Source organism: Dryobates pubescens, chromosome 4, assembly GCF_014839835.1.
Source record: "Dryobates pubescens isolate bDryPub1 chromosome 4, bDryPub1.pri, whole genome shotgun sequence".
Taxonomy (NCBI): domain Eukaryota; kingdom Metazoa; phylum Chordata; class Aves; order Piciformes; family Picidae; genus Dryobates; species Dryobates pubescens.
Window position 1 is genome coordinate 38,667,882 of NC_071615.1, and position 23,006 is coordinate 38,690,887.

General features: G+C 37.9%; 1 protein-coding gene across 1 annotated transcript in view; it reads right to left on the reverse strand.

Annotated features, from left to right (window-relative positions):
* Nucleotides 1–4,671: 4,671 nt before the first annotated feature.
* AGMO (alkylglycerol monooxygenase) overlaps nt 4,672–23,006 on the reverse strand; it is a 190,782-nt gene continuing 172,447 nt past the window's right edge. Inside the window, exon 13 of the mRNA XM_009903069.2 lies at nt 4,672–4,822. Within this exon, the coding sequence (XP_009901371.2) occupies nt 4,742–4,822 (81 nt within the window). The 3' untranslated portion in view covers nt 4,672–4,741. The remainder of the gene's footprint in view (nt 4,823–23,006) is intronic.

Sequence of the window (23,006 nt, forward strand, 5' to 3'; positions counted from 1 at the left end):
GTTTTAATTCCAAACTAAACAGGTAAAACATCAGCAGGGAACCAGGAAACACAGCAAAACTCCCCACACAGCCATTGTATATGCCTGTGCTGGAACCAGAGGCTTTATGGAAAAAGGACAGACCAAGAAGAGAGGTTTTTTTTTTTCCCACTCAGCATTAGCAGTCCCAAGAGTTTAAAAATCATGAGTCAAGTCTCATGCAATCACTAGTGTGGTTTAAAAGGGAAAATACTTTAAAATATAACTTATTAAAGTCATCTTGTTTGCCTCTCAGATTTTGAACCTTCTACAGGATTCCAGAAGCCGTGGACAACATAGTTTGCATAATATTGCAAGATGTGGCAGTGCCTTGAGCATTTTATGTGAGTTACTGCTTCTCTTGATGAACTCCATTGCTGAGCCATGGCTCTTTTTATCACAGGTTAAAGAGCAAAGTCTGAAGTCCTACCTTTGGTGTCATTCAACCTATTAGTGTCTCATTGAATGACATAAAATCCAGAAAGCTCAGAGAAATTTGTCTGTGAAAAGGAAGCTATAAAATGCTCAATAACTATCTCCTTTTAGGTAACAGTTTAGGTAATGAAATCCCTCATCCCACAGATTTGAGAGAAAACTGGAATCAGGAAAGACAAGAGAAAGGGCCCTGAGTCCTTTGTATCTGGTATACAAAGCTTACAGGTTTCACTGACAGCATTTATCCATCAAAGGACTCTGATTTTAATATAACACAAAACCCACCTCATTAGTACTTGGGGGAACAAGGAATTGCACAACTGTGTTACTTTTAATTAACGCATCATTCTTGTGTCCACACAGGGAGCCCTTTGCCATGATCCTGAGCTCAAGAGCAAGATTTTTGGTGCCTTGAATGGCACAGGGTCAGCTCTCAAGCGACCACAGGACTCAGCTGCTTACTTCTGGGTTTTCAGTAAATTGATATCATGTACATAGTCCAGGAAAGGCCACATGCAGGGACGTGACAACATCTGGAAAGAGCAGGGAAAGTCACTATTTTAGCACTCTTGCTGAAAAAACATTCTGCTTATCTACATGTTTCCCCCCAAGGTGTGCCATTTGAGAGTTTAATGGCAAACAAACTCAAAATACTGCAAATACTAGTAATGTTATTTCTGAAGTTTCTCACTCAGATGTATGAGGATAGGATTTTAGCCTGAAGAATAGTTTTGTTTCCAGAGACATGAAACAGTAGCTCACTAAAAGAAAAAAGTTAACTTGCACAAAATCTATTAGTTTGGTATCAATATTTTGCTCACTAATGTCCTCACATAACTCACCTGATTTCACTTGATCCAATACAATCATTCCAACCACACAACACAGTCAAACTCTAAAGAAATAAGCAATGGCACATTACAAAGCTGAGGGGAGAAGGGTGGTTTACCAAAACATCATTTCATTAACATATCCTAGCAATAAGCAACCTCTTCAGTTAGCACGTAACTTAACAATACAAAGTTAATACGATATACTAACTACACATAGTTGAATTCATTTGCCATCTAGTCTTTAGAGTCCTCATCACTCAAAACCAGAGATCTTTAGGACAACTGCTTCACTCTATGCAGTGGCTATAAACATATTCTGAACAAGATCCAGTACTGGTGTTAGGTGCCTGAAGCATTTAGATAGTTTGTATTTTAAATTATAATGACAAGCAAGTTGACAGCTATAGCTACCTATCACATAGTGGGAGAATGATGCAGACCAGGGTGTTTCTATGTGCTTGTCCTTGAAGTCCTTCTCTGGGAAGAGCAAACCCTAGCTTCCAGCCTGTATCCAAAAGATTGCTTATACATATCCAGTGAAGGTTATTGTAAAGAACAAGAGTCTAGGACATCCATGATGAGTATGTTCAAGCCTTCAGCCAGAGGAGTTGTTCTCGGACTGATTTGCTCAGTATGCCATGGAAAGAATGTTGCTCTTCTCCTGCACCTTGCTTTCAAACAATCTATACAGCATGGCAAGGCCTTGAAAGTAGGAAATTGGGTTTTGAAAAGCCTTGGAAAAGAGGGAATTTAATTTGCCTCTACTTTAATGACTGGGTTGCCTTCATCAGTCACTTTTTACAAGAGATGCAGTTCTGTTACACGTTAGCTACTCCCTATGGTAGAGTCCCCCCTCATTTGGCCAAACTGGGGCTGCCAAATTGAATCTGAGGAATGTTTCATTTCCAGACTCCCATCAAAATGAGAAATGAGATACTTTTCAGGTAGGAAAGTAAGCCTTCTGTGGAGCTCAGGATCTGTGAGTAGCCTGGAGCAGGGGTATATTTGGACTATACCTTGTGCCTGGGTTTGCATATTTTATTTATTAGAATTCACCTCGTATAAGTTTGACTGTTTTCTTTCAGATGAGATCTTAGTTAAACTGCTTTGCCATTCAGATTTTTCACTAGTTTATCTGCATGGTTAAATATATTTGTAGGCAAATAATAGTGACTAAGAGAAAATGGTGATTTACATACAACATGTGCTTACATCTTAATCTGAACTTACCTTTGAAATCACATTCCTTTCATCAGTCCATGTAAACAAATGGCATCCATTAGGATAGCTTTAAAATTCATTTAATTCAAAGCCTCATCAGTGTCCTTGGAAAACTGCAAGTTTTTAAATGTAGAAAATGTTAAATCTTTGTCCCGGTCTTCTCTCTTTGAAGAATTTATTTTGATAAGGAAAACGACTTTCAATATGACTCTTACGTTACTTATGCATTATATTAAACTGAACTCAAAATATTCCTGTGAGCTTGCTGTCTCCATTTCAGACTTTGAAGAGGCAGGCACATTAGCTTGTGGGGTCACATAAAAAGCTAGTAGATTGCGGTGTTGTTCTGGAATCAGATTCTGTAATTTCCTAAATATCTTATAAAAGCTTTGTTAGGAAAACACTCCAAAGGCAATACTTTGATTATAGTGAGCGATACCATCAGTATTGCCATCACTTCCATTCCACAGATGGGAAAATTCAGGCAAAGAGATGGTAAGTTTTGGTCAGAACTGGTAGTACTAGAGAAAGATCCTGGCTGTGGCACCAGAGTGTTAGTCACATATTTCCACTCTTGAACTCAGAAGTATGTAATTGTATTTGTCAATTCCTTATAAAGACTTTGGAAGCCTACCTTGTTATGAATACAAGTTTGAATTAGACTTCTTAAGTATTTAAAGCCTATTTTTTTTTCTTTTTTTTATGGAGCAATTTCTTTTCATCATCTCATTAAGTGAAGAAGATGCACAACTAAATCCTCTACTTAAACACATCTTCGGTGTAGGAAGGTATTATCCTTCATTTGCATCCCAAGTTTTAGTACCTCTAATCAAACTAACACCTGCTTTCTCAGTCAGATATTTCAACGTCTTTGAGCGTAATCTAAAGTGATAGACATAAGGCATATGATACACAAAGGGAGTAACTTAAAACTTGAGTTTTAAAGTAAAAAATTATTACAAGATAAGCTGATACCATCACCAGACACTGGATTGATTCTCTTTACATAACATTCTTGCGTTTCTGACAATTTATTAGAAACATCCAATTACGCAGACAGCTAGAGACCAAAAATATGGGTTAACTGAAAGTTATCTCTCTAAATCTGAGAGTCTGCTAACAAGTCATTCACATCTTAGAGGAAAATGGAATGGGGAAAAAAACCCCAATCCAAACAAGCCCATTTTTTAATCCAGGTATTATTACTAGTTTGAAGCATGCAAGACAGCCTACATTTTTTAGCTACTTGACTTTAAGCACTTCTAAAAGCCTTGGAGCCAAATAAAAAATTGGAAGAGTGTGAGGAAAGAAAAACAACTGCGTTCCAGTATTTTTGCCAGTCCCGCTGTTTGGAGACTCCCTTTACCATTTGTATTTAATTTTCCTATCTTAGTACAAACCATCTTTCCAAGAGCTCCTGAAAGACAAGACGTGCACCTCCCTTGAGATCACCCCGGCAGAAAACTACCAGTAACGAAGGGCGCAGCCACGCAACTACTTTGTCATGTGAGTAGCATTAGTCAACGGGATACCCATGTATGTCTTCATCAGTATCTAAAGCTGGCAGCTGCAGGTGTACTCAAAGCGTTCAGGCTAAACTGCAAGCCCGCATTACACAACACGTACATCGGCCAATGTTACTGAAGATGTTTCAACTCATACTAGCTTGAGTTATTTTATCATGCTGTTTTTAATAATTTTCTTGCCTTCACTACTCATCCTCATGTAGCTGTATGTTATGAACACTGAATTGGGCATGACATTGAGATTCTAGTGTAATTCAATCACTACGGAAAAACTGACATTCACATATGCTTGCATTTAGCCTCAACAGGAAGTCAGTCAGTCACTTTACATCAGGTTACAAGTATGATTTTAATCATTCCTCTTGTGAAAAACACTTTTCACATATGATTACTAATGAAATCAATGCAAAATGCTATTAGTTATACATGGTTTCTAAGACTCTGTAATCTCTTCCATGTAAGATATATGCTGTGAATAAACATTTTATTTAAATTGGGGGGAAATCAGATATTATTCTAAAAAAGCAAAGAAAAATCAATACACAGCCTAATGAATATTTCAAATCTTCATATGGAATAATGAAATTCTCCTATCATGTGTAAAACGATTGCAATTTGGTAGGATTCATGATGGATTAATTACGGAGAACTGAGAAGATTATTCCCAAGCGCTGCTTCCACAGGTAAAGTGGTGGTAGCTCTGCTCTTTCAGTGATGTTTTTCTTTGGATGAAGGTTTCTGCTTCATAATTTGGATTCCCCAAAACACAGCACAGAGGGAAAACAACACCTAAAACACAGAATTTAAAGTTAGAAACAGAATATTTTTATTTTTTTAAATTATACTTGTCTGTAAATATAATGAATGAATCAGAAAGCTCTTGACCAGAAGAATCATACAAAAGTTCTAGGCATATTGATAAATTCTCCTTATGAATGTATGCTTTCTTTTTCTATTACTCTTCATTGGGCAGACTCTTCTTTGAATTTGTTCTTCCTGAATGATACCAAAGCAAGATAAATGGCAAAGTTTGCATGACCTTCCCTTCTTTGTAATTTTGTTTGGATTTGGAGTACTCAAAGTCATATATAACAAGAGAGGGCAATAGTAACACCGGCTGTGACAGAAGGTAGGTGTAAAAACGTTAACTGGGTTTTTTTTTTTAGGAAATGATCTGAAGAATGCTGACATTGTAAGTTGCATGGTAGGGTAGAATACCCGAAGTAGACTTGAATCTATGGCAGAAGAGATATTTTAGCTGCAGTACATCAGTACTTATTCCCCAATCTGCCATTTAAAATATGAGCTGTACTGGAAACAACTTATCTTGTCCTTGGCTATGTTCATCTGGGTTTTTCAGTTAGTCAATTTTAATGTCAGATCAAATTGCCCTCCCCACCCCCCCATTAGTTTATTTGCTGAAAACTGATCGGGCATAAGAAGGAATACTTTAGGTAATAACTTTGTTTAAAAAACAAGAGAGCAGGATAAGAAGTGTGTGCATGTGTGTGTGCACACGTAAAACATTGCCCTTTAAGTTTCTCTAATTCAGAATATTTCAAAATGTTGGCACCTGTTATGGGTTACTGAAGCAAGTGAATTTTTTTACTGTAAGTTAAAACATTAAATTGGTTCTGAAATATATTTTGTTCAAATGAGGGGTTTTGTAAATTTTGTCTGATGGGACAGAGAAAACTGAAAACAAAGGGAATTTTGGGGGTCGTATCAGGATCGTTATTTTTTTCAGGTTAATTTGCAATCTAAAGGTACTGACTAGGAGAACTCCAATCCTAACATTATTTAACATTCAACATTTAACAATGCATGGCCCAGAAATCTACATCTCCACAGTCATTCAAGACTTGGATGTCCAATACAAATAATAAATGACCATAACACCTAAAAGGTAATCATTTAGTACTCGTTGAAACGAATGTGATGGAATCAAGCCTGATCCTTCTCACAACCTGTTTGAGACAGGTGCAGGCTTTATGTAATCTACACATTTTAGTAGCACAAGATGGAAATAACAAAATGCATCAGTAAACAGAATTCCAATTAAAATTTAAAATTAAATCCAGTCCCCATTCAGCCTCCATCAAGACAAATTCCCTTCAGTTGTTTTCAGCCAAAGCTTTAATTGTACTTCAGCAAGGGTAGGCTACCTACTGTGTTTACATCATCTGATGACACTGTTGGTCCTGTATTTGTGGTCCCATTTCTACTGAAGACTTATAAAATTCTCACCAAAAGACTTACTTGTAAGAGTTTCAGACCTTTAGGTATGAAAGATTTTACTACTTTTTTTCTTTTTGTTTTTTCCTTTCCTTCTTGTATCATCACAAACACCTTGTAAAACTACATAGCTCTCTTTTACAGTGATAGAATGGATAGACTTGTGGAGCGGTGCTGCAGGCACATACTCTGTGTTTTGAGGGATGCATTATTTCTATGCTGAGATGCCTCGCAGGAGAAAATCAACTACAAATAACTATCTGTATTTCTGATTTAGCTGTTATATAATTGGGATGACTGTGAATCACTCTTTGTCGTGCTGTCTCCAGAAACAGAACTTATCCACTTGTCATAATTAGTGCTTCTCTGACACGTTGCTAAACTCCTTTCATTCCTCACTTCAGAAAGATCACTCCTATTCCTGGAAGATGCATTAAATATAGAAGTATTTCATTTTCAGAAGAAGCACGTTTAAGCACATTTAATGACTGAGGTGCAGGGCATTTGTAGGGGATTAATGACTGCTGGGAGATATCACCTGAAGAAGCAGAACCATGGGCCATTAAGCCCCAGGAAATGTCCTCAGCTAAAGATGGTTATTGCTGTTATAGCCTAAAAATGAAAAAAAGCATCTCAGGTGAATTTTTCTTTTTCAAATGGAGTGATGCACTTTCGTCTTTCTTAATTAAATTCCTTATTGTGAACGTCTTAAAGCATGCAATCGCTGCTTGCGGAGGCGTATTTCAAATTGCAGTTATTACATCCAGAATGAAAAACCACATACTGCACACTGTGGATCTGCAGAACTAGTTTGGCTTCATGATTCTATAAAGGTATTGATTCACCGCCTATCAACCTCAGGACTGCCAGTACTCGATGGAAATAACGTATTCATAAAACAATAATGCTGCAAGGTTGTGGGGGACAGGATTTGAGAAAAAACTCAAACATAAGGGAAAAGAATTAAGAGGCCACATTCTCCCTTGCATGAGAGTGATTCTGGCTGGGTCTACTGCTATAATGCTGACCTACCCTGAACAGAGCCAGCTGTATGGGGCTACCAAGCAGAAACTTGCTGTGTAGGTTGGAGTTCAGTTTCTTTTGATTGCTGCTACATATTCTGAAGTTATAAGGCTTGACCCTCTTGAAGGAATGGTGCAATCAAGTGATGTCAGCAATGGAAAGCTGTGCGGGTCTGTGCCAGAATTTTGAGCAGACAGTAGTGTGGGCAGCAGGAAGCAGCAGAAGAGTTTTCCACCAGGCAGCCTGAACTATAGTTGACCAGTATTTTCTAATGCCCTTGAGAAAACATATTTTCTGAATCCTATGGGCAGACATTTTGCGTTTTCTGTTCCATTCTCTCACACTGTAACAGGTTAGTTTGGAGCTTTTTTTGGTTGTGTTTTTTGGGTTTTGTTTGTTTTTTTCCTTCTTTTGCAGTTTCTACATTATTGTCACAGAAATTCTCATTATTGTATTGTCCAAACCAACTAATATTTTTCCCTTGACAAAAAAATATTCACATATCACAGAATGCATATGTTTCCTAATTCAAGATAGAATTAACTAGTATACTTTTCTTCTGGTTTTTTACATGAAGAAAAGTTCCTCCTCAAATATTACCTAAGAAAAGCATTTCATTTCTGTCTTGAAATCATAAAGTAAGGTAGACAGTGGTCATATACAGAATAGCCAAGCCTAAAAGCAGAATTTCTCACAACCGTATATTCAGCAAAGTAAAATGCAAACTTTTGCCACCTTAATATAAGCACTTGCTACATTTACCTGTTCAAGTAACTATAAATTAATTATATAACTACAAATTAATTATAGGCTATTCTTGAGACTGCTGGAAAATGACTGTGCTCTTCCAAATATTTACATTGCCACCTTCCACACAGTCTATTTCCACACAGCCCATACTCCCTCTCTGAATAAGCCTACAGAAATGTAAATAACACCATTCACAAGAACAAAGGTAGCTTAAGTAATGGATTCACTACAGTACCAAGTCTGTTCTTCATGGGAAATCCCCACTGGAGTGATCAAAGTTTATTAGGCTGTGAAGTACTTCAAAATCATTAGCTACATTCAGGCACCCAATTCTGCTTGATTAGCTTTCTTGCTGATCACTAATGTTATTTTCTGATGGTTTGGTTTTTGCAACAGCTTTGTATATCTGAGTAGCCTAGACATGGTGTCTTCTTGCAGATTTCACCTGGACAGAATTAGAATGCTTTGGATACCGGTCTAGAAACGTAGACAAATGCTCAATGTTAGCCTTGCTTTAGGGAGGGGGAAGAGGCTCAGACCACACCACCTCAGATAATTTCCAATCTAAATCATTCAATGATTCTCTGCTTTTCATCAGAGAAGACAGAGATGTCTTCTGCCCACACATGTTAACTCCAAACTTTGCTGCAGAGAGTCTCCAGTTGTGCAGCAAATTTGCTATATGCAGAGTACCACACTAAATGAATGTGTATGTTTTTGATACTCAGTTCTCTGAACCGCTCTGTGCTGGGTGCTGTATTCCTACCACTGTAGAGGGTTCAGGAAGATCAGCACATCCACATACTTCATTATCTTGCAGTGCTGGTACTGGCAAATGTGATAAACCCTGACCCCTCTCAATGTATGCCCTCATCACTCACCCCTCTCAGTTGTTAAACTAGTAGTGCAAGTTCAATATGGTTAAGGCGCTTTTTATATTCTTTATCTACAAATTCTGGACATGGCTTCTTCAAAGGCACCAGAACTAATTTCATACTATTTGTATTAATGAGAGAGGAGTTTTTAGGCTCTGAGAAGGTAATGTCATTGTCCTTTCCTAGTAAAGATGGAGATCATTAACTGATGTGACTGTTATTAATATTATTATTTTTTAAGTAACTAAGTGGTTGAATAAACTCTAGGGTTCACAAGTGCCTAAATGGTGTGGTTCTCATCAATACTATTGCTGCTTTTCCCAATTCTCTAGACAGGACAGCCTCAGGTGCTGAACAGTGCAGAAGAGACAGGAAGTACGTGTCTCAGAAGTGAGGGAGGAGGTTCACTACCTCTGAGAGTCAGGATTTGGGTTATAGACACATGGATCATCATTCTTGGTTCCATGTTTGGAGGTGAGCAGTCTGAGGCTGGCAGAAAAATGCCTTGGCATTAACTGCAGATCCAGAAATCATTGATCTTGTATGGTGCAGAGACCAAAAAGATTGCACTAGCAAAAAAAAGTTGGAGTAACAACTCTTGGAAAGGGAAACCAGTAAACAAGAAGGCTCTTTCTCTATCTGATGCCTTCCATATACTTAGAAGAAGGAGGAGAAGGAAATGACAAGCTGATTTTTTCATTTTAATGAGAGAACTATGGATAGAAAGGAACAGGGACAACTACAATGGCAGTGGCTTCACATCATTTGTCCAAGATTTCTGTAAAAGTAACAAAATGTCTGGAAATTCTCCATAAAGGTTTGTGACACACATTCAGACTATTGGTGCAGCACATCTAGCAGATTTAGGACATCCCTGACCTAGACCATGGTGTGTTTTAAGAGACTGTTAGTACACATGGGATTAAACTAAGCTTTTTCAACCCCCACAGAGCATATTGATGGTATACTCACAGACTGTTTTTTTGCTAATAGGATACAGCTCATTAGTTTTATACTTCATTATTAACAGATAGTGAGAAAATAATAGCAAAGTAGCATATACATGTCCTATCTATTTGGTTCAATGCTTTAAACATTCCTTCTTGTATTAAAATACAGTTCAAGACTCTAAAGCTAGAAAAGTTCATTAAAACATAGGCTTCAAAAGCCCCAGTACCTTAAAAGGCTTATATTACCTCTCCAGGAAAGACAAAGAAATATCTGGAGAAAGGATATCTATTCCTCAGTGCTTTCACAGCTGGGCACATCCTCACTATGAAATCAAGTGCACTGCAAAGATGCCTGAGCTAGCAAGGACATAAGCTGCTAAATCTCTCTCAGCACAGCACCAGGTTGACTCCGTCTTTCCTGGCTTTGCACATGAGCTAAAAAGTCACATCCCTTAGCTAAATACATGGGGATTTTCACACAGGCAGTGTTACTGAAGTTATATTTAGACCTAAAACGGCTTAAGTGCATCCAGCATAGTATCGTGCATCTCCACTCAAGAGAAACCAGACCACTGCTTCTCAAATCACTCGTGTAGATAAATGCATCCAACTGAACTGTTACCTATGAAATTCCTTCTCTCTTGGGACACAGAATAATCCACAGCCTAAGCACTAGGATTAGGAAGGTTTTACCTCATTCCCCAAAAGACAAAAAAACCCAATAAATTGGGAAGCTTTGCTGTCAGTCATATGAACAGGAACTCCAAAGCATGTTAATAATTATAAAATCTTCGCCTTGTGATGAGCTAATGCAAGCAGAAGATGGCATCAACATTATACTAATTAACATATGGCATAGCTTCAGTAGGAAATTGTTACCTAGCTCCATTTATAAATTCCTAGATGATTCTAAAATGTTTAGACATTTCAAATTGTCCCCAAAGTAAAATGCTGTTAAACAAACAAACCAACCAAATCTCTTTGCTGTTCAATGGATAGTTGAAAATAACTTATAGAGCAGGTCCATTTCATTGTTTTGCAAATGCAGGAAAAAAAATAAATACATTAGTAATTATAAATGGTCAATCATCATGGAAGCTTAAAAATGTCATAAAACCTGCAAACAAAATATACACTTTGTTACACATTCTGGAGCGTGGTCATATTGTAGATTTTCTGTTTGTTGCTCTTTCAGCTGTTTTAGTTTCATCGTTTTTTGACAACAGAGTTCTGAAAAGCAAGTTTAAGGATCAACAGTTTTAGAAGGCCTTAATTCTGAATGTTGCATTTGGCATTTTAAATATTCTTAAACTTCTCAACATCCATTTTTCCTCAGATTTGAGAAATACAAGGCATAAATGTTGTCATTTATTGTATTTTAGAGGAACAACTGAAAATAAAGCTTTCATAAAAGCTAAGACTAAAAAAACCTTGTCCTTCAAACATACCAGTTTAATCTGTTGCAGGCTAACAGGCCAAATAAGATAGAGTTATTAATAGCTGTTTGTTGCAGAAATGAACTATTTGAGATAGTGCTGTCTCAATTTGGCTAAAGCTGTTGAGTTTATTTTCTTAGACATTTAAACAGGAAACGTACCCATTGAGATGAAACATTTCATTTACTTTTAGGCCTGTCAGCAGCTGTAGCATAATTACATATATCCCACTGCATCACTTATAGCTCAAACACAAGTTGAAGGATAAACCAGACATCTGCAAAGAACTACTTCACTTCATAGCACACTATCTAAATAATATGGAAAGAGCAGTTTAATCTTCCTTATGCAAGAAATATGATGATCATTTTACTTTAATCAACAGTTTACTGCAAAGATCTTAAATTTAATCAAATTTAAGCTTAAAGAACTCCATGTTTTTAAATGCAATTCTCTATGAGAGAAAGGCTGGACTTCAGTATTTCTGGGATAAAGAAAGGGGATTCTTTCTAAACAGTCATGGGTGTAGAAAAAAAGAAAGGTATTGTGCTGCTTAATCTTGAGTTGATATAAGTTTTTTACTTAAAAGATGAGGCAAAATCATTTAAAGGAGTCCATTCAGGAGGGATCTCTTCTTTATACCTGTATCCTTGTTTGAAAATACAGAATAGAACCAGGTTGGAAGAGACCTTCAAGATCATCGTTTCCAACCCATCATCCAACACTATCTAATCAACTAAACCAGGGCACCAAGCACCCCATCAAGTCTCCTCCTAAACACCTTCAGTGATTGTGACTCCACCACCTCGCCATGCAGCCCATTCCAATGGCCAATCACTCTCTCTATGAAGAATTTCTTCCTAACATCCAGCCTAAAACTAAATAGGATGACAGCTACAGAAAAGAAAATTAAAAATTACTGTAGTTTGCACATGGGAAAAAAAGAAAAAGCTAAACATAATATTTCAGAATTACTTAGCTGTGTAGCCTTCACCAAACAAGTAGCTATAGAGATAATTCAGACTCCAAACTTAATTTTTATGTCAGTTTAATATAATACTATACTGACATTGCAGGAAAAACATTAGGTAAGTCAGTGTCTAATCTCTCCATCATTAGCAGACATGAGATATTGTACATTCCTGCACAGATGGTTTCATTTCAGTGTGGCTATTGTGTGTAAGCACCCTGGCAGGGTGGCCAACAGAACCAAGAGTGCTCTGTCAGTCTGGAGAGCTCTGACAAAGGTGGAAGATCTCTGCTCGCTGGTATACCAATATCCTCTTGAGAGAAAGTTGAGTAGCTATGAGCTCCAAAATGGGAATTTTTCCATTGTGTGGGGAAAAAAAAAAAAGAAAAGAAAAAACCAAACCAAACAAAAAACCCAGCCTTTAACTATAACCCACAGACATTAGATCACTGACAGGAAAAACTTTACTGCAGATGTTGAAAAGAAGTGATGGGGAAAAGCTGGCTACTGTGACTAATGGCAAACGTGAAAGAAAGGAGTAAGAATGTGCAGAGAGGGACAAAAGAATTGAGTGACAAGCAGAAGGGATTTCCAGAACAGCAGGCAAACTCCAGAAGAGTATTCAGGAAAGATAGAGGAAGATCAAGGGTAAAAGCCATTTGAGACCAAGAGTGCTTTTAAAGCCAATGTGTTGTTAAGGGAAATGAATCCTTGCATTGAAAAATAAAACTGAGACAAAACCAAACAAAATGAAACAAGCCACCACAAAAAAAGAAAACCCAAACAATCTCCCCCAACTCCTGAACACAGGAACAGGGTTAATATCAATTGATACTGTAAAGGAAAAATCTTGCCATAGATGATAAATGCCCAAGTTAAAGATAGACAGAACACACCCATCCTGTCGCCAACCCTCTTTTGAGGCCAAAAGCAGTAAACTGTGACTGTTTTTAAGTTCCAAGGAAAAGAAAAATGTGCTGATGTCAGTCCAGCCCTCTGTCCATCCCTTTACATGGAAAAGTAGATCTCCTTCTGGCTACTGGTGTCTCTCTCTTGCCTGCTCTGAAGACACTCTTCCTGTGCTCTGGCTTGTTGCTTCTATTCTTGTCCAGGGAAACTCCCATTCCCAAAACTCGTCTTCTGATTACATAAAAGTTGTTGTTATCATCATTAACCACAGAGATATTTAAATGGGATAAATCATTGATATTCATTATGTCAAGCCATTATAGTTGTATTATTTAATTAGCTTATGGAAAAAGAAATAAATTAATGGAAGTGATCCATGTGAGTCTCTACAAGGAAAACTTGGGGAACATGATCTAAGTGAAACTTGTGTGGAGAAGAAAGTGGAAGAAGAAAATGAGAGGGAAATTCAAATTTAGATGAAAAAGCAGGCGTGTATATCATAGCATTTCTAAAATAATTAAAAAAAACTATGAAGCCTCTTTCTTTTTCTGGAAAACAGAGGATTTCATAGTATTTTTTAAAAGACATATATGAAGACAGTGAAGAAAATGTGTAATTTAATAGAAATGAAAGATAATAGGCTTAAGAAAAAAACCAAATATATAAATGTGCTGTGATTAATTAGTTAGGAGTACATCAGAAAAAAAGTGTTTCTCAACCATACAGTGCTGATACAAAAATATTTCAATATCAGTGTGGAAGATATTAACAGAAACATTTCGTTTAGTCCATAGGTATTGATCCAGTCTACTGAAAGGTGACAAAGCCTTTAAGGAAAACACAGATAAGCTGGACATAGTTGTGAGGCAGACAACAAGAGTGAGAAAATGTTTAGAAGAGCTGACCTGTGTGAAAATATTACATAAGCACAGAATTGTTTTGGTTGGAAAGGCCTTTAATATCATTGACTCCAACCATTATCTAATTCTGCCAAGACTACTGCTAAACCACATCCCTTAGCGTCACATCTATGGGTCTTTTAAACACCTCCAAGGATGGTGATTCAACTACCTCCATGGGAAGCGTATTCCAGTGTTTGAGTATCCCTTCAGTGAAGAAGTTTCTTCTACTATTTAATCTAAACTTCCCTTAGTGCAACTTGAGGCCATTTCCTATCACTTGTCAATAGGGAGAAGAGACCAACATCAGCCTTGCTACAACATACTCCTTTCAGAGAGCAATAAGGTCATCTCTCAGCATCCTTTTCTCCAGATTAAACAACCCCAGTTCCCTCAGTCACTCCTCAGAAGACCTGTGCTCCAGACCCTTCATAAGCTTTGCTGCTCTTCTCTGGACCCTCTCCAGCACCTTGAGATGTCTATCTTGTAGTGAGGGCCCCAAAAGTAATTACTGGTGGTCTCACTAGTGCTGAGTACAGGGGGACTTCCCTGGTCCTGCTGGCCACACTATTCCTGATACAGGCCAGGATGCCAGGATGTATCTATGGTGTAGCTGTACTTGATCCTTCTTCAGCGCAGGATCCCTGCCAGCTTGACATTTCTGTTTATTCATAATGCATATAAAAAGGCTCTTCACCTCTAACTAACACTTGCCAAGATCTGCTTTGTCAACAGTGGGTAATAAAGATGAGTCTGCCTAGCACAAGTGACTAATGTTAGTAACTAATTTTTGTAGTAACTGGAATGTGCAAGTTTTTACTTATTTCATTCTCAAATGTAGTTGTCACCTTGCTAAAGGGATGAGAAGCAGGATTTGCTGCTTCTTTATTTCCCCCCCCAGTTTCTGTCATTGAACACAGTTGAACTTGCCTCCTGTCAGAGTAGAAAGGGGATTCTAGATCAGTTTTCATTGGCTTTTCAGATGATAACTGCAAAGACTGACAGCCAAAGCCTGAGCCAGCTCACTCTTATTTTCCTATAAGCACACTCTCTGTACTAAAACTATGTGACTGCTTATTCAAAATTATTTGCCTTTAAGGTGGAAAGAATAATCAAGGAGTTACGGTAAAAGCCTGAGATTCTGGGGTATTGAATCTGCATTCTTTGACAGACCAGGCAGCATGTAACAAGACACTTAGTTTTCACAGTTTCTTAGCTACAAAACAGACAACGATTGTTTCCCCAAAAAGGAGTTACTTTACAATCCCTATTTTACTAATATTAAGATTCATGCACTGCAATAATGCTGAGAACACAAAGATGTGTCAAAAGGACATAGATTCAGGCCTCTCTGATTCTTTCCTCTGAAAAGCCTCATATCAATAATTCTGAACTCATGCTTCCCTTTTTTTTCCTTCTATTAAATTTCAACAAATGTGTACTTAGATAAATACAACAGACATACTTAAAAATCACATAATTCCATGCTTTTTTCATACTGCTCCAACTATGGGACGATCTTAGTCCCATAACTCATGGCACTAGCCACACGAAGACGTAGAACAGTTGTGAAAATTGGTTTCCATCTCATGATTACATTGTTTTAAAAATAACTCACAAATTACTCACTATTAGCAATTTCAGATTTCTGGAAAATAATACCAATGCAGCCTTTAATTTTCCAGAAATACACCCTTTTCTTATTGTAAGATTTTGGGTTGTTTGTGGGTTTTTTTTTTCCCTATTCTGAAAAATGGATTAAAAAGGATGTTGTGCCCTAAATATGCTTTGTCTTGAAAAAGCTACTTGGTATTGTTGTGTTTGTATGTCAAAGGGAAGACTGAAGTCTCAACAATTGTTAACCTCTCCCATGGTGTGCTAATAAAAGGTCACAAGCTCACATGTGGCTTGCAGCATGGGGAATTTTAGTGTTCTGCCAGGGATGGGACTGCCCAAATGGTTTCTCTCATAAGTTTTATGCCATAAACTGTATCCTACTCAGCTTGCTGCGCCAAAACTGGGCCCAAGGGTATCCACAGTCTTGGCTGAAGGGAAAAAATGAGTGCTTCCTATGGAAGCCACAGCTGTTTTCCTGAGAGAGAGAGAGCACGAGCACACATGTTCGAATATTTCTCTACTTTCCGTTTCTGACTACCTGTTCTGGCAGCAGTTCTGAGAAAGGGGGAGGACAGAGGCATGCATCCAGCTGCTTTCAATAAGCCTTGGCAGCACAGGTACTGACGGCATGAACACTAAAAATGTGCAGAATGGAATTTTTTCTGGATTTCAAACTATAAAAAAAGGTGAGAGCATGCACTAATGCTCCCCATCTTCCCATTTTGAGCAGAAATCTAATGATCAGGATAAAGACCTTTGTTACAAAAGCAGGGAGGACCATTTCAGGGGAAAAGTGATACTGCATACTATTGAAAAGATATCACTCATAGAAGTATGTGCATCTCTCTATATATGTACACAGAAATTCAAGTTCAAATATCAAAATGTGTATATTCTGTGCATTTTCTACAAAGATTTGTTTCTTTCATCAGACTGTAGACTGAATGTCATCCACATTAATGGATTTCATTTTGAATTATGGGGCCGTATTTATCCCTAGCGTAACCCTCTGAAGTCAAAGAAAATACATATGCAAAGCTGTATTCTATGTTGACTTGAACCAGAATTATATATAACATCAGTTACCTCATATATTTCCTTGAAATCACATTAGGATGTTTCTTAATGATCCTGTTCAGGAGTTATTCATATGTGCCATTTTTTGCCTATACATGTTGGTGTCCAATGAACTTTTCAGAGACATTCTTGGTTAAAAGTCTATGCTTTGGTTCTGGACAGATTACATAGCCAGATTGAAGCCCTTATATTGGCACTACTCAACATTTTTCTCTAGCTCTACAAGTATTTCTTAAATGGACTTAATCAGTCCAACTGAAGCACAGTTAACTAGTGTAAGTAAAAATGGAACAGTAAATATAGCTGATAAGTAAACAGCACATACAGAAGACTGTAAAACCCTGGATTTAACAGTTACTCTTTGTTCAGTGCATCAACAAAAGCATTATCAGTTAAGTTTACAGTTCACTAGTTCCTTTGCTTATTTTAAGGACAGCTCTGTCAGCGTTGCTTATGGCTGCACCTGTTTGCTACCTGCAGTGCTCAGTCAGTGCCTGTCGCTTCTGTCACAGCCTCTCTTCCAATGAAATGAAGAAACATCTGGCTATAGACATAGGAAGTAAGCAGATGATCAATGTTGTCTGCAAAAAGCTTTTGAAAGGGCAGCTCCACAGAAGTGGTAATTCTTCCCAATAAACAGTCCAAAAGATATTCTCTCACAAGACATCTGAATGATGTTTGCTTAAAGGCTTGTAGCAGGGTGGTTGACCAGACACTGACCAGTCTTTCTCAGGGCTTTCCCTCTCTGCACCATTGTTCATCAAGATTTCATTTACATTCAGTCACAAAATTTTGGTTTTTTGTCTTGATTATTGCCTAGACACCAATTTCTACTTCACCTTGATCAAACTACGGTACCAATGCTCTTGCACTAAGAGCTAAGTTGCTCCCTTAGCTGGTACATTCCCCAGACACAACATTAGCTTTGGCTTACCAGCTTCCACAAAGGTATTCTGTTATCGAGCGAGTGCCTTAGTGCTCCTTCAGACCAGAAAAGTTAGATCCACTCTGAGTAGTGATCTCATAGCTCAGCCATGCCAGCTGCTGCTCCCTCCTTAGAGATAGAAACCACCAGCAAGATGGATCATGTAAGAAACCTTGTAGCAATGGAACAAGAGGAAGAAAGTGGTTTTGCTTGACCAAACCATGAGAAGTCAGCAAGTCTGAGCTGGTAAGGAAGCTGCAAATTCAGAAAAAGAACTACTGTATTTAAGCCACACCTTGCCTAAAACTGTTCAAACAAGGGAAAGAGTTATGGGAATTTTGCTCTCTGTATTGTACACCAGAGCTTGATTCTGCCCTGTCTGTTTCTCTTTTGCAACTCATTTTCATTGCACTTCCAAAAGAACCAGTGCCTGACCTTTCTGCTTTCTTGTCCTAGTATTTATAACAGAATCCACTTCTCTAGTAGCTTAAATATGAGAGATCCTCCATTTTTCCCCCAAAATAAGTGTCAGAGGTCTTTTAAAATATCAGATGGCTACCTAAGATATAGTGTCCATTTCTGACAATAAGAAATCTCCCATTACCTTTTAAATAAAAATGTAATAATTGTTCTTTAAGGATGAAAGATATTTTGCTGATGGCTAATAGTATAGGGAATACTACAAGCTTATCTCTAATTTGTTTAGTCATTTGAAATATTTTGCTGTGCCAGCTCTTAATTATTTTTCTACCCTTCAAGTGACTTGTAAGGAATTATTCTATCTTCATTAAATGACTCTCCTATTTATATGTCCCCCAAGCACACTCAGAATAGGTTTTTGCATATACATCAGCCAAATCATACTTTCATCAGTACTATAAAAACACAACATTATTTTGTTGAAAGCCTGCATACTTCAATACTGAATCATACAGAAAATATGGAAAATAAGTGTTATCATAAAAATAATTAGAACAGGAGAGTGAAAGAGGACAGGGTTAAAGAAGTGTAGACACACTTCTGACAAATACATATATATGTGATATAAGACATAATCTTGCAACCCTTACTCACAAAAATGATCTTACTAAAGTCTGTGTGTGGAAGTACATTAAAAATGCTGGGTTAACCCTGAAAGGCTGAAAGAAATCCACTTTTTTATTTTCAGCTATGAGAATAAATATTGTATCATAAAACAAATGATGTCCAGATGAGTAAAATAACTTAGCAACAAGATAAAGTTATAGAAAACTTATAGGCACGTCTATAGTGATGACAGATAATTGAATCAAAGGAGAGGCTATTACAGACAGTTTGGAGGATGGCATTGAGTCTCCTCATGATTGTTAAAGAAATTATTGTTAGATACTGCAGGAAGATTAGTCTCTGTCTAAAGGGATTTGCTACTGATATCGTAACAGCACCATCAGAAAGAAACAATTTTTGGAAGAAAGGAAAAGCTGACTGCTTTAAAAAGTGACTTAAAAGCACCTCTAGCTGCCACTAAATAGACACAAAGAAATTAATGAGCTATCCACAGACTGATATAAAGCATATCACAGTATTTATGTAAATGCCTTCAGGAACAAGGATAAAAATGAAGAACCAAATAAGCCTCAACTTAGATGTTGTATTTTTGAACATTAGGTCTTCCTTAACAAAACTCACACAATGATTTAATTTAAATGCACTGGTTTCTTCTGGCTGTAGCTAGCAGCTTCCCGAAGGACCTTATTACAGGGCTGATTGTGATCCACAGAAAAAAGCATTGGATCAACAAGCTGCACTCACCAGGCTCTCAGCCATGCTAAAATAATGGGGAACTGTAGCATGGGTGGTGGCTCCCAGAGAATCTCTGCATCCACTAAGGGCAAGCTGGACCTGGCAGCTTCCACAGGATGCTACAGAGCAATGGTTAAGGCCATTTTGCATGTGTGTCCCTATGTACAGTTTCCAAAACAGGCCTTGAATGGGCTTATTGCACAGGTCTTCTCCCACACACATTCAGAACAAGGGCAAGTAATAACTGTAAAGTGAAAAATACATTTGTAATGTTTTTATAATTTTTCCAGTGGTTTGCCAGTCTTATGAAGTCAAAGTCTATTGATTCCTATGTAATTTTATGTTCAGTATGAAAAGACAATTGTCTAGAAAATGTGAAAGAGAAAGAAGTAACATTTATTTACGCATCTTTAGTATAGCTAACCAATCTTAGAGTAGAAAAAAAAATGCACAAACAATCAGATAAATATTAATGATTTTATATCCATAAACCTTTTCTCTTTATGAAGCCATGTACTGGGATATATCCATTTAAAAACAAATAGAATAAGAATTCAGTTCTGATGGTGTAAAATCCTACCATAGATTAAGCAGGTGGTGTGGTTGATTAAAAATGAAATAAAATGAGTTGTGTGACATGCATATCTGGAAGTAGAAAACAAGGGTAAACACACATACAACTATCATTATTCTGTCACAGCATATGAAGCTTTCACGTGGGATTGATATGACTGGCCCGTATCACAAAGATGAACGGGAAGGAAGAACTTATCAACTCAAAAGATATAACTAACTGGATTTAAGCTTTCTCTCTTGGTTTTAGCGCCAGAAAAATGCAGCTGAAAATCAGTTTTCTCCACAAAAAGGTTTGCTATGCCTCGGCAAGGTATGCTTCAATATATTTTTAAAATAATCATTTATTCAACACATTTCAACCCTTCCATTATACACAGATTTTATGGAGTCACAACAGATTTATTAATCAAAATTATTTGGCTACTTCCTTACAGATTCTGATTTTCCTAGAGATCATGCCTTATTACAAATGCTTGATGTGTCTGCATCATATTATTAACTCATTTTTTCTATTCTATCAACGCTAAACATATGTCTGACCTTGTATGAAGACATCCTATTGTATTCCAGACATCTGCCCTGTACAAACTTATGAGCTGCTTGACAGCTTTTGGGAAGACAGTCCCTGAGAAGCCTCCAAGAACTGCCTCTCATCTCTTGAGTCCAGTTGAATCTATCTGGTGCATCAAATCTAATACAAGAGTTTTTATAGCTACTGGTAACTAGGCAAAAGCATGCACAGGTTTAATAGAATCCAACAACCCTGATTCTCCAGCTGAAATAATCAGATAGAAATTTACAGCTTTGTTGATTGGGAACAAACTTTGGCATAAATATTGAATTATCTTGCAGAAACTGGCTACTTGTGGCTTGGACAGGCATACTCTTTCCTGGGTAAAAAAACCCACCATGTCTGGATGGCTGAGACCAAAGAGTTGTGGTGAATGGAGTTAAATCCAGTCGGCAGCTGGTCACAAGTGGTGTTCCACAGGGCTCAGTACAGTACTAAGGCCAGTTGTGCTTAGTAACTTTATCAATTATCTCAATGAGAGGATAGAGTGCACCCTCAGTAAGTTTGAAGATTACTCCAAGCTGGACAGGAGTGTTAATCTGCTGGAGAGCAGGAAGACTCTACAGAGGGACCTGGACAGACTGGATCAATGGGCCAAGGCCAGCTGTACGAGGCTCAACAAGCGCAAATGCCACATCCTGTACTTGGATCATGACAGCCCATGCAACAGATGCAGAGTGGCTGGAAAGCTGCCTGGCAGAAAACAACCTGGGGGTATTGGTCGATAACTATCTGCACACAAGCCAGCAGTGTGTTCAGATGGCCAGGGCAGCCAACAGCATATCAGAAATAGTGTGGCCAGCAGGACTAACAAAATGGTTGTCCTCCTGTAGTCAGAACTGGTGAGGTCACACTTTTAGTACTGTGTTCAGTTTAGGGTCCCTCACTACAAGACATTGAGGTACTGGAGTGAGTCCAAAGAAGGGCAAAAAATCTCTTGAGAGATCTGGAGGACAGATATTATGAGAGCCACCTGAGGGAATGGAGTTAGTTATACTAGGGAAGAGGAAGCAGAGGGGAGACCATATCACTCTCCACAACAACCTGAAAGGAGGGTAGAATGAGATGCATGTCAGGCTCTTCTAAGTAACAAGCACTAAGACAAGAGGAAATGGCCTCAAGCTGAGTGAGGGGAGGTTTAGATGGGACATTACAAAAAATTCCTTCACTGAAAGCATTGTAAAGCATTGCTATAGTCTGTCCAGGAAAGCAGTGGAGTCACCACCCCTAGAGGTATTTAAAAGAGGTGTAGGTACAGCATTCAGTGACATGGTTTATTGGTGGACCTGGCTGTGTTGGGGTAACAGTTGGATCTTAAGGGTGTTTTTCAAGCTAAATGATAGTACAAAGTGAGACTTGAATTTTTGAATTCCTATTTCTCAAGCCATAGTAAGCAGGCAAACTATTCTACATGTGCTCACTCAAATTTGGCTCCCGGTTCAAGCAGTAGTGGGTTTCCTGAAGCCTTACACAGAAAAAACTTGCAACCTGCTGTCATCAGGTCAAACATAGGGCAGAAGAAACACCATTCAGAATGAAGTCACAAGGAGGCATATTTACTCATCTAGTGACTCAGTATTATCTTCTCAATGCTAAAGAGATAAAAAAGCAAGAGGTCAGCAGCATCTGCATATTGGTATATATCCCTCGTTAAGCTTACAGAACTTAAAAAGATAAAAAGGCTCTGGGGACACATCACAAATGTATAAAGCACAAAGTTTGCCTCTTCCACAGAACAGCAGTAGAACTCTTATAACTTTATTTTTGCTGCTCTCCTGAGGAAAACTCTCCTCATGCACTGATGGTTAAATTCATTTCATAGTTCTCTCTCTGTTTTTTTGTTTTTTAATTAATTTCTTTCTTTCCACTGTTCTGCTCATCATCCTGAATCTCACCACTAGCGACGATCAAAACCAACCAAACAGTAAACCTCTGGTGTTTTTAGCTCTTGTCTCTTCAATAATTTTATCCTGTCACTCTGCCTTTTAACCAGAGCAATCTGTACCAAACTCTGCTGGTACTCATGTACTCATGTCTGGCCTGGCTTCCCACATGCTGTAGGAACTACACACGTTTTTATCACATACCAACCCATCATTCCTCACATACCCAGTTCCCATCCTGAACAGCTCAGTTTGGACCTCATCCATGAATATGTGAATGGTGGTAACATCCGACTAAATTATGGAGCAAAAAGGTGAGAAAGAGTTGTAGCTAATAGAAACACAGTTAAGGATTTATATACTCATATTAAACAGCTTTCTAAGAGATATGTTCTCTTTGAAAGAGTGAAAAAGGAAGGTGCTGTTTCTGGGGCAAGCTTTCTGAAAGAAAAAGAAAGAGAAGGAAGTGCAAACGAGGAGCTGACAGGTAATTTT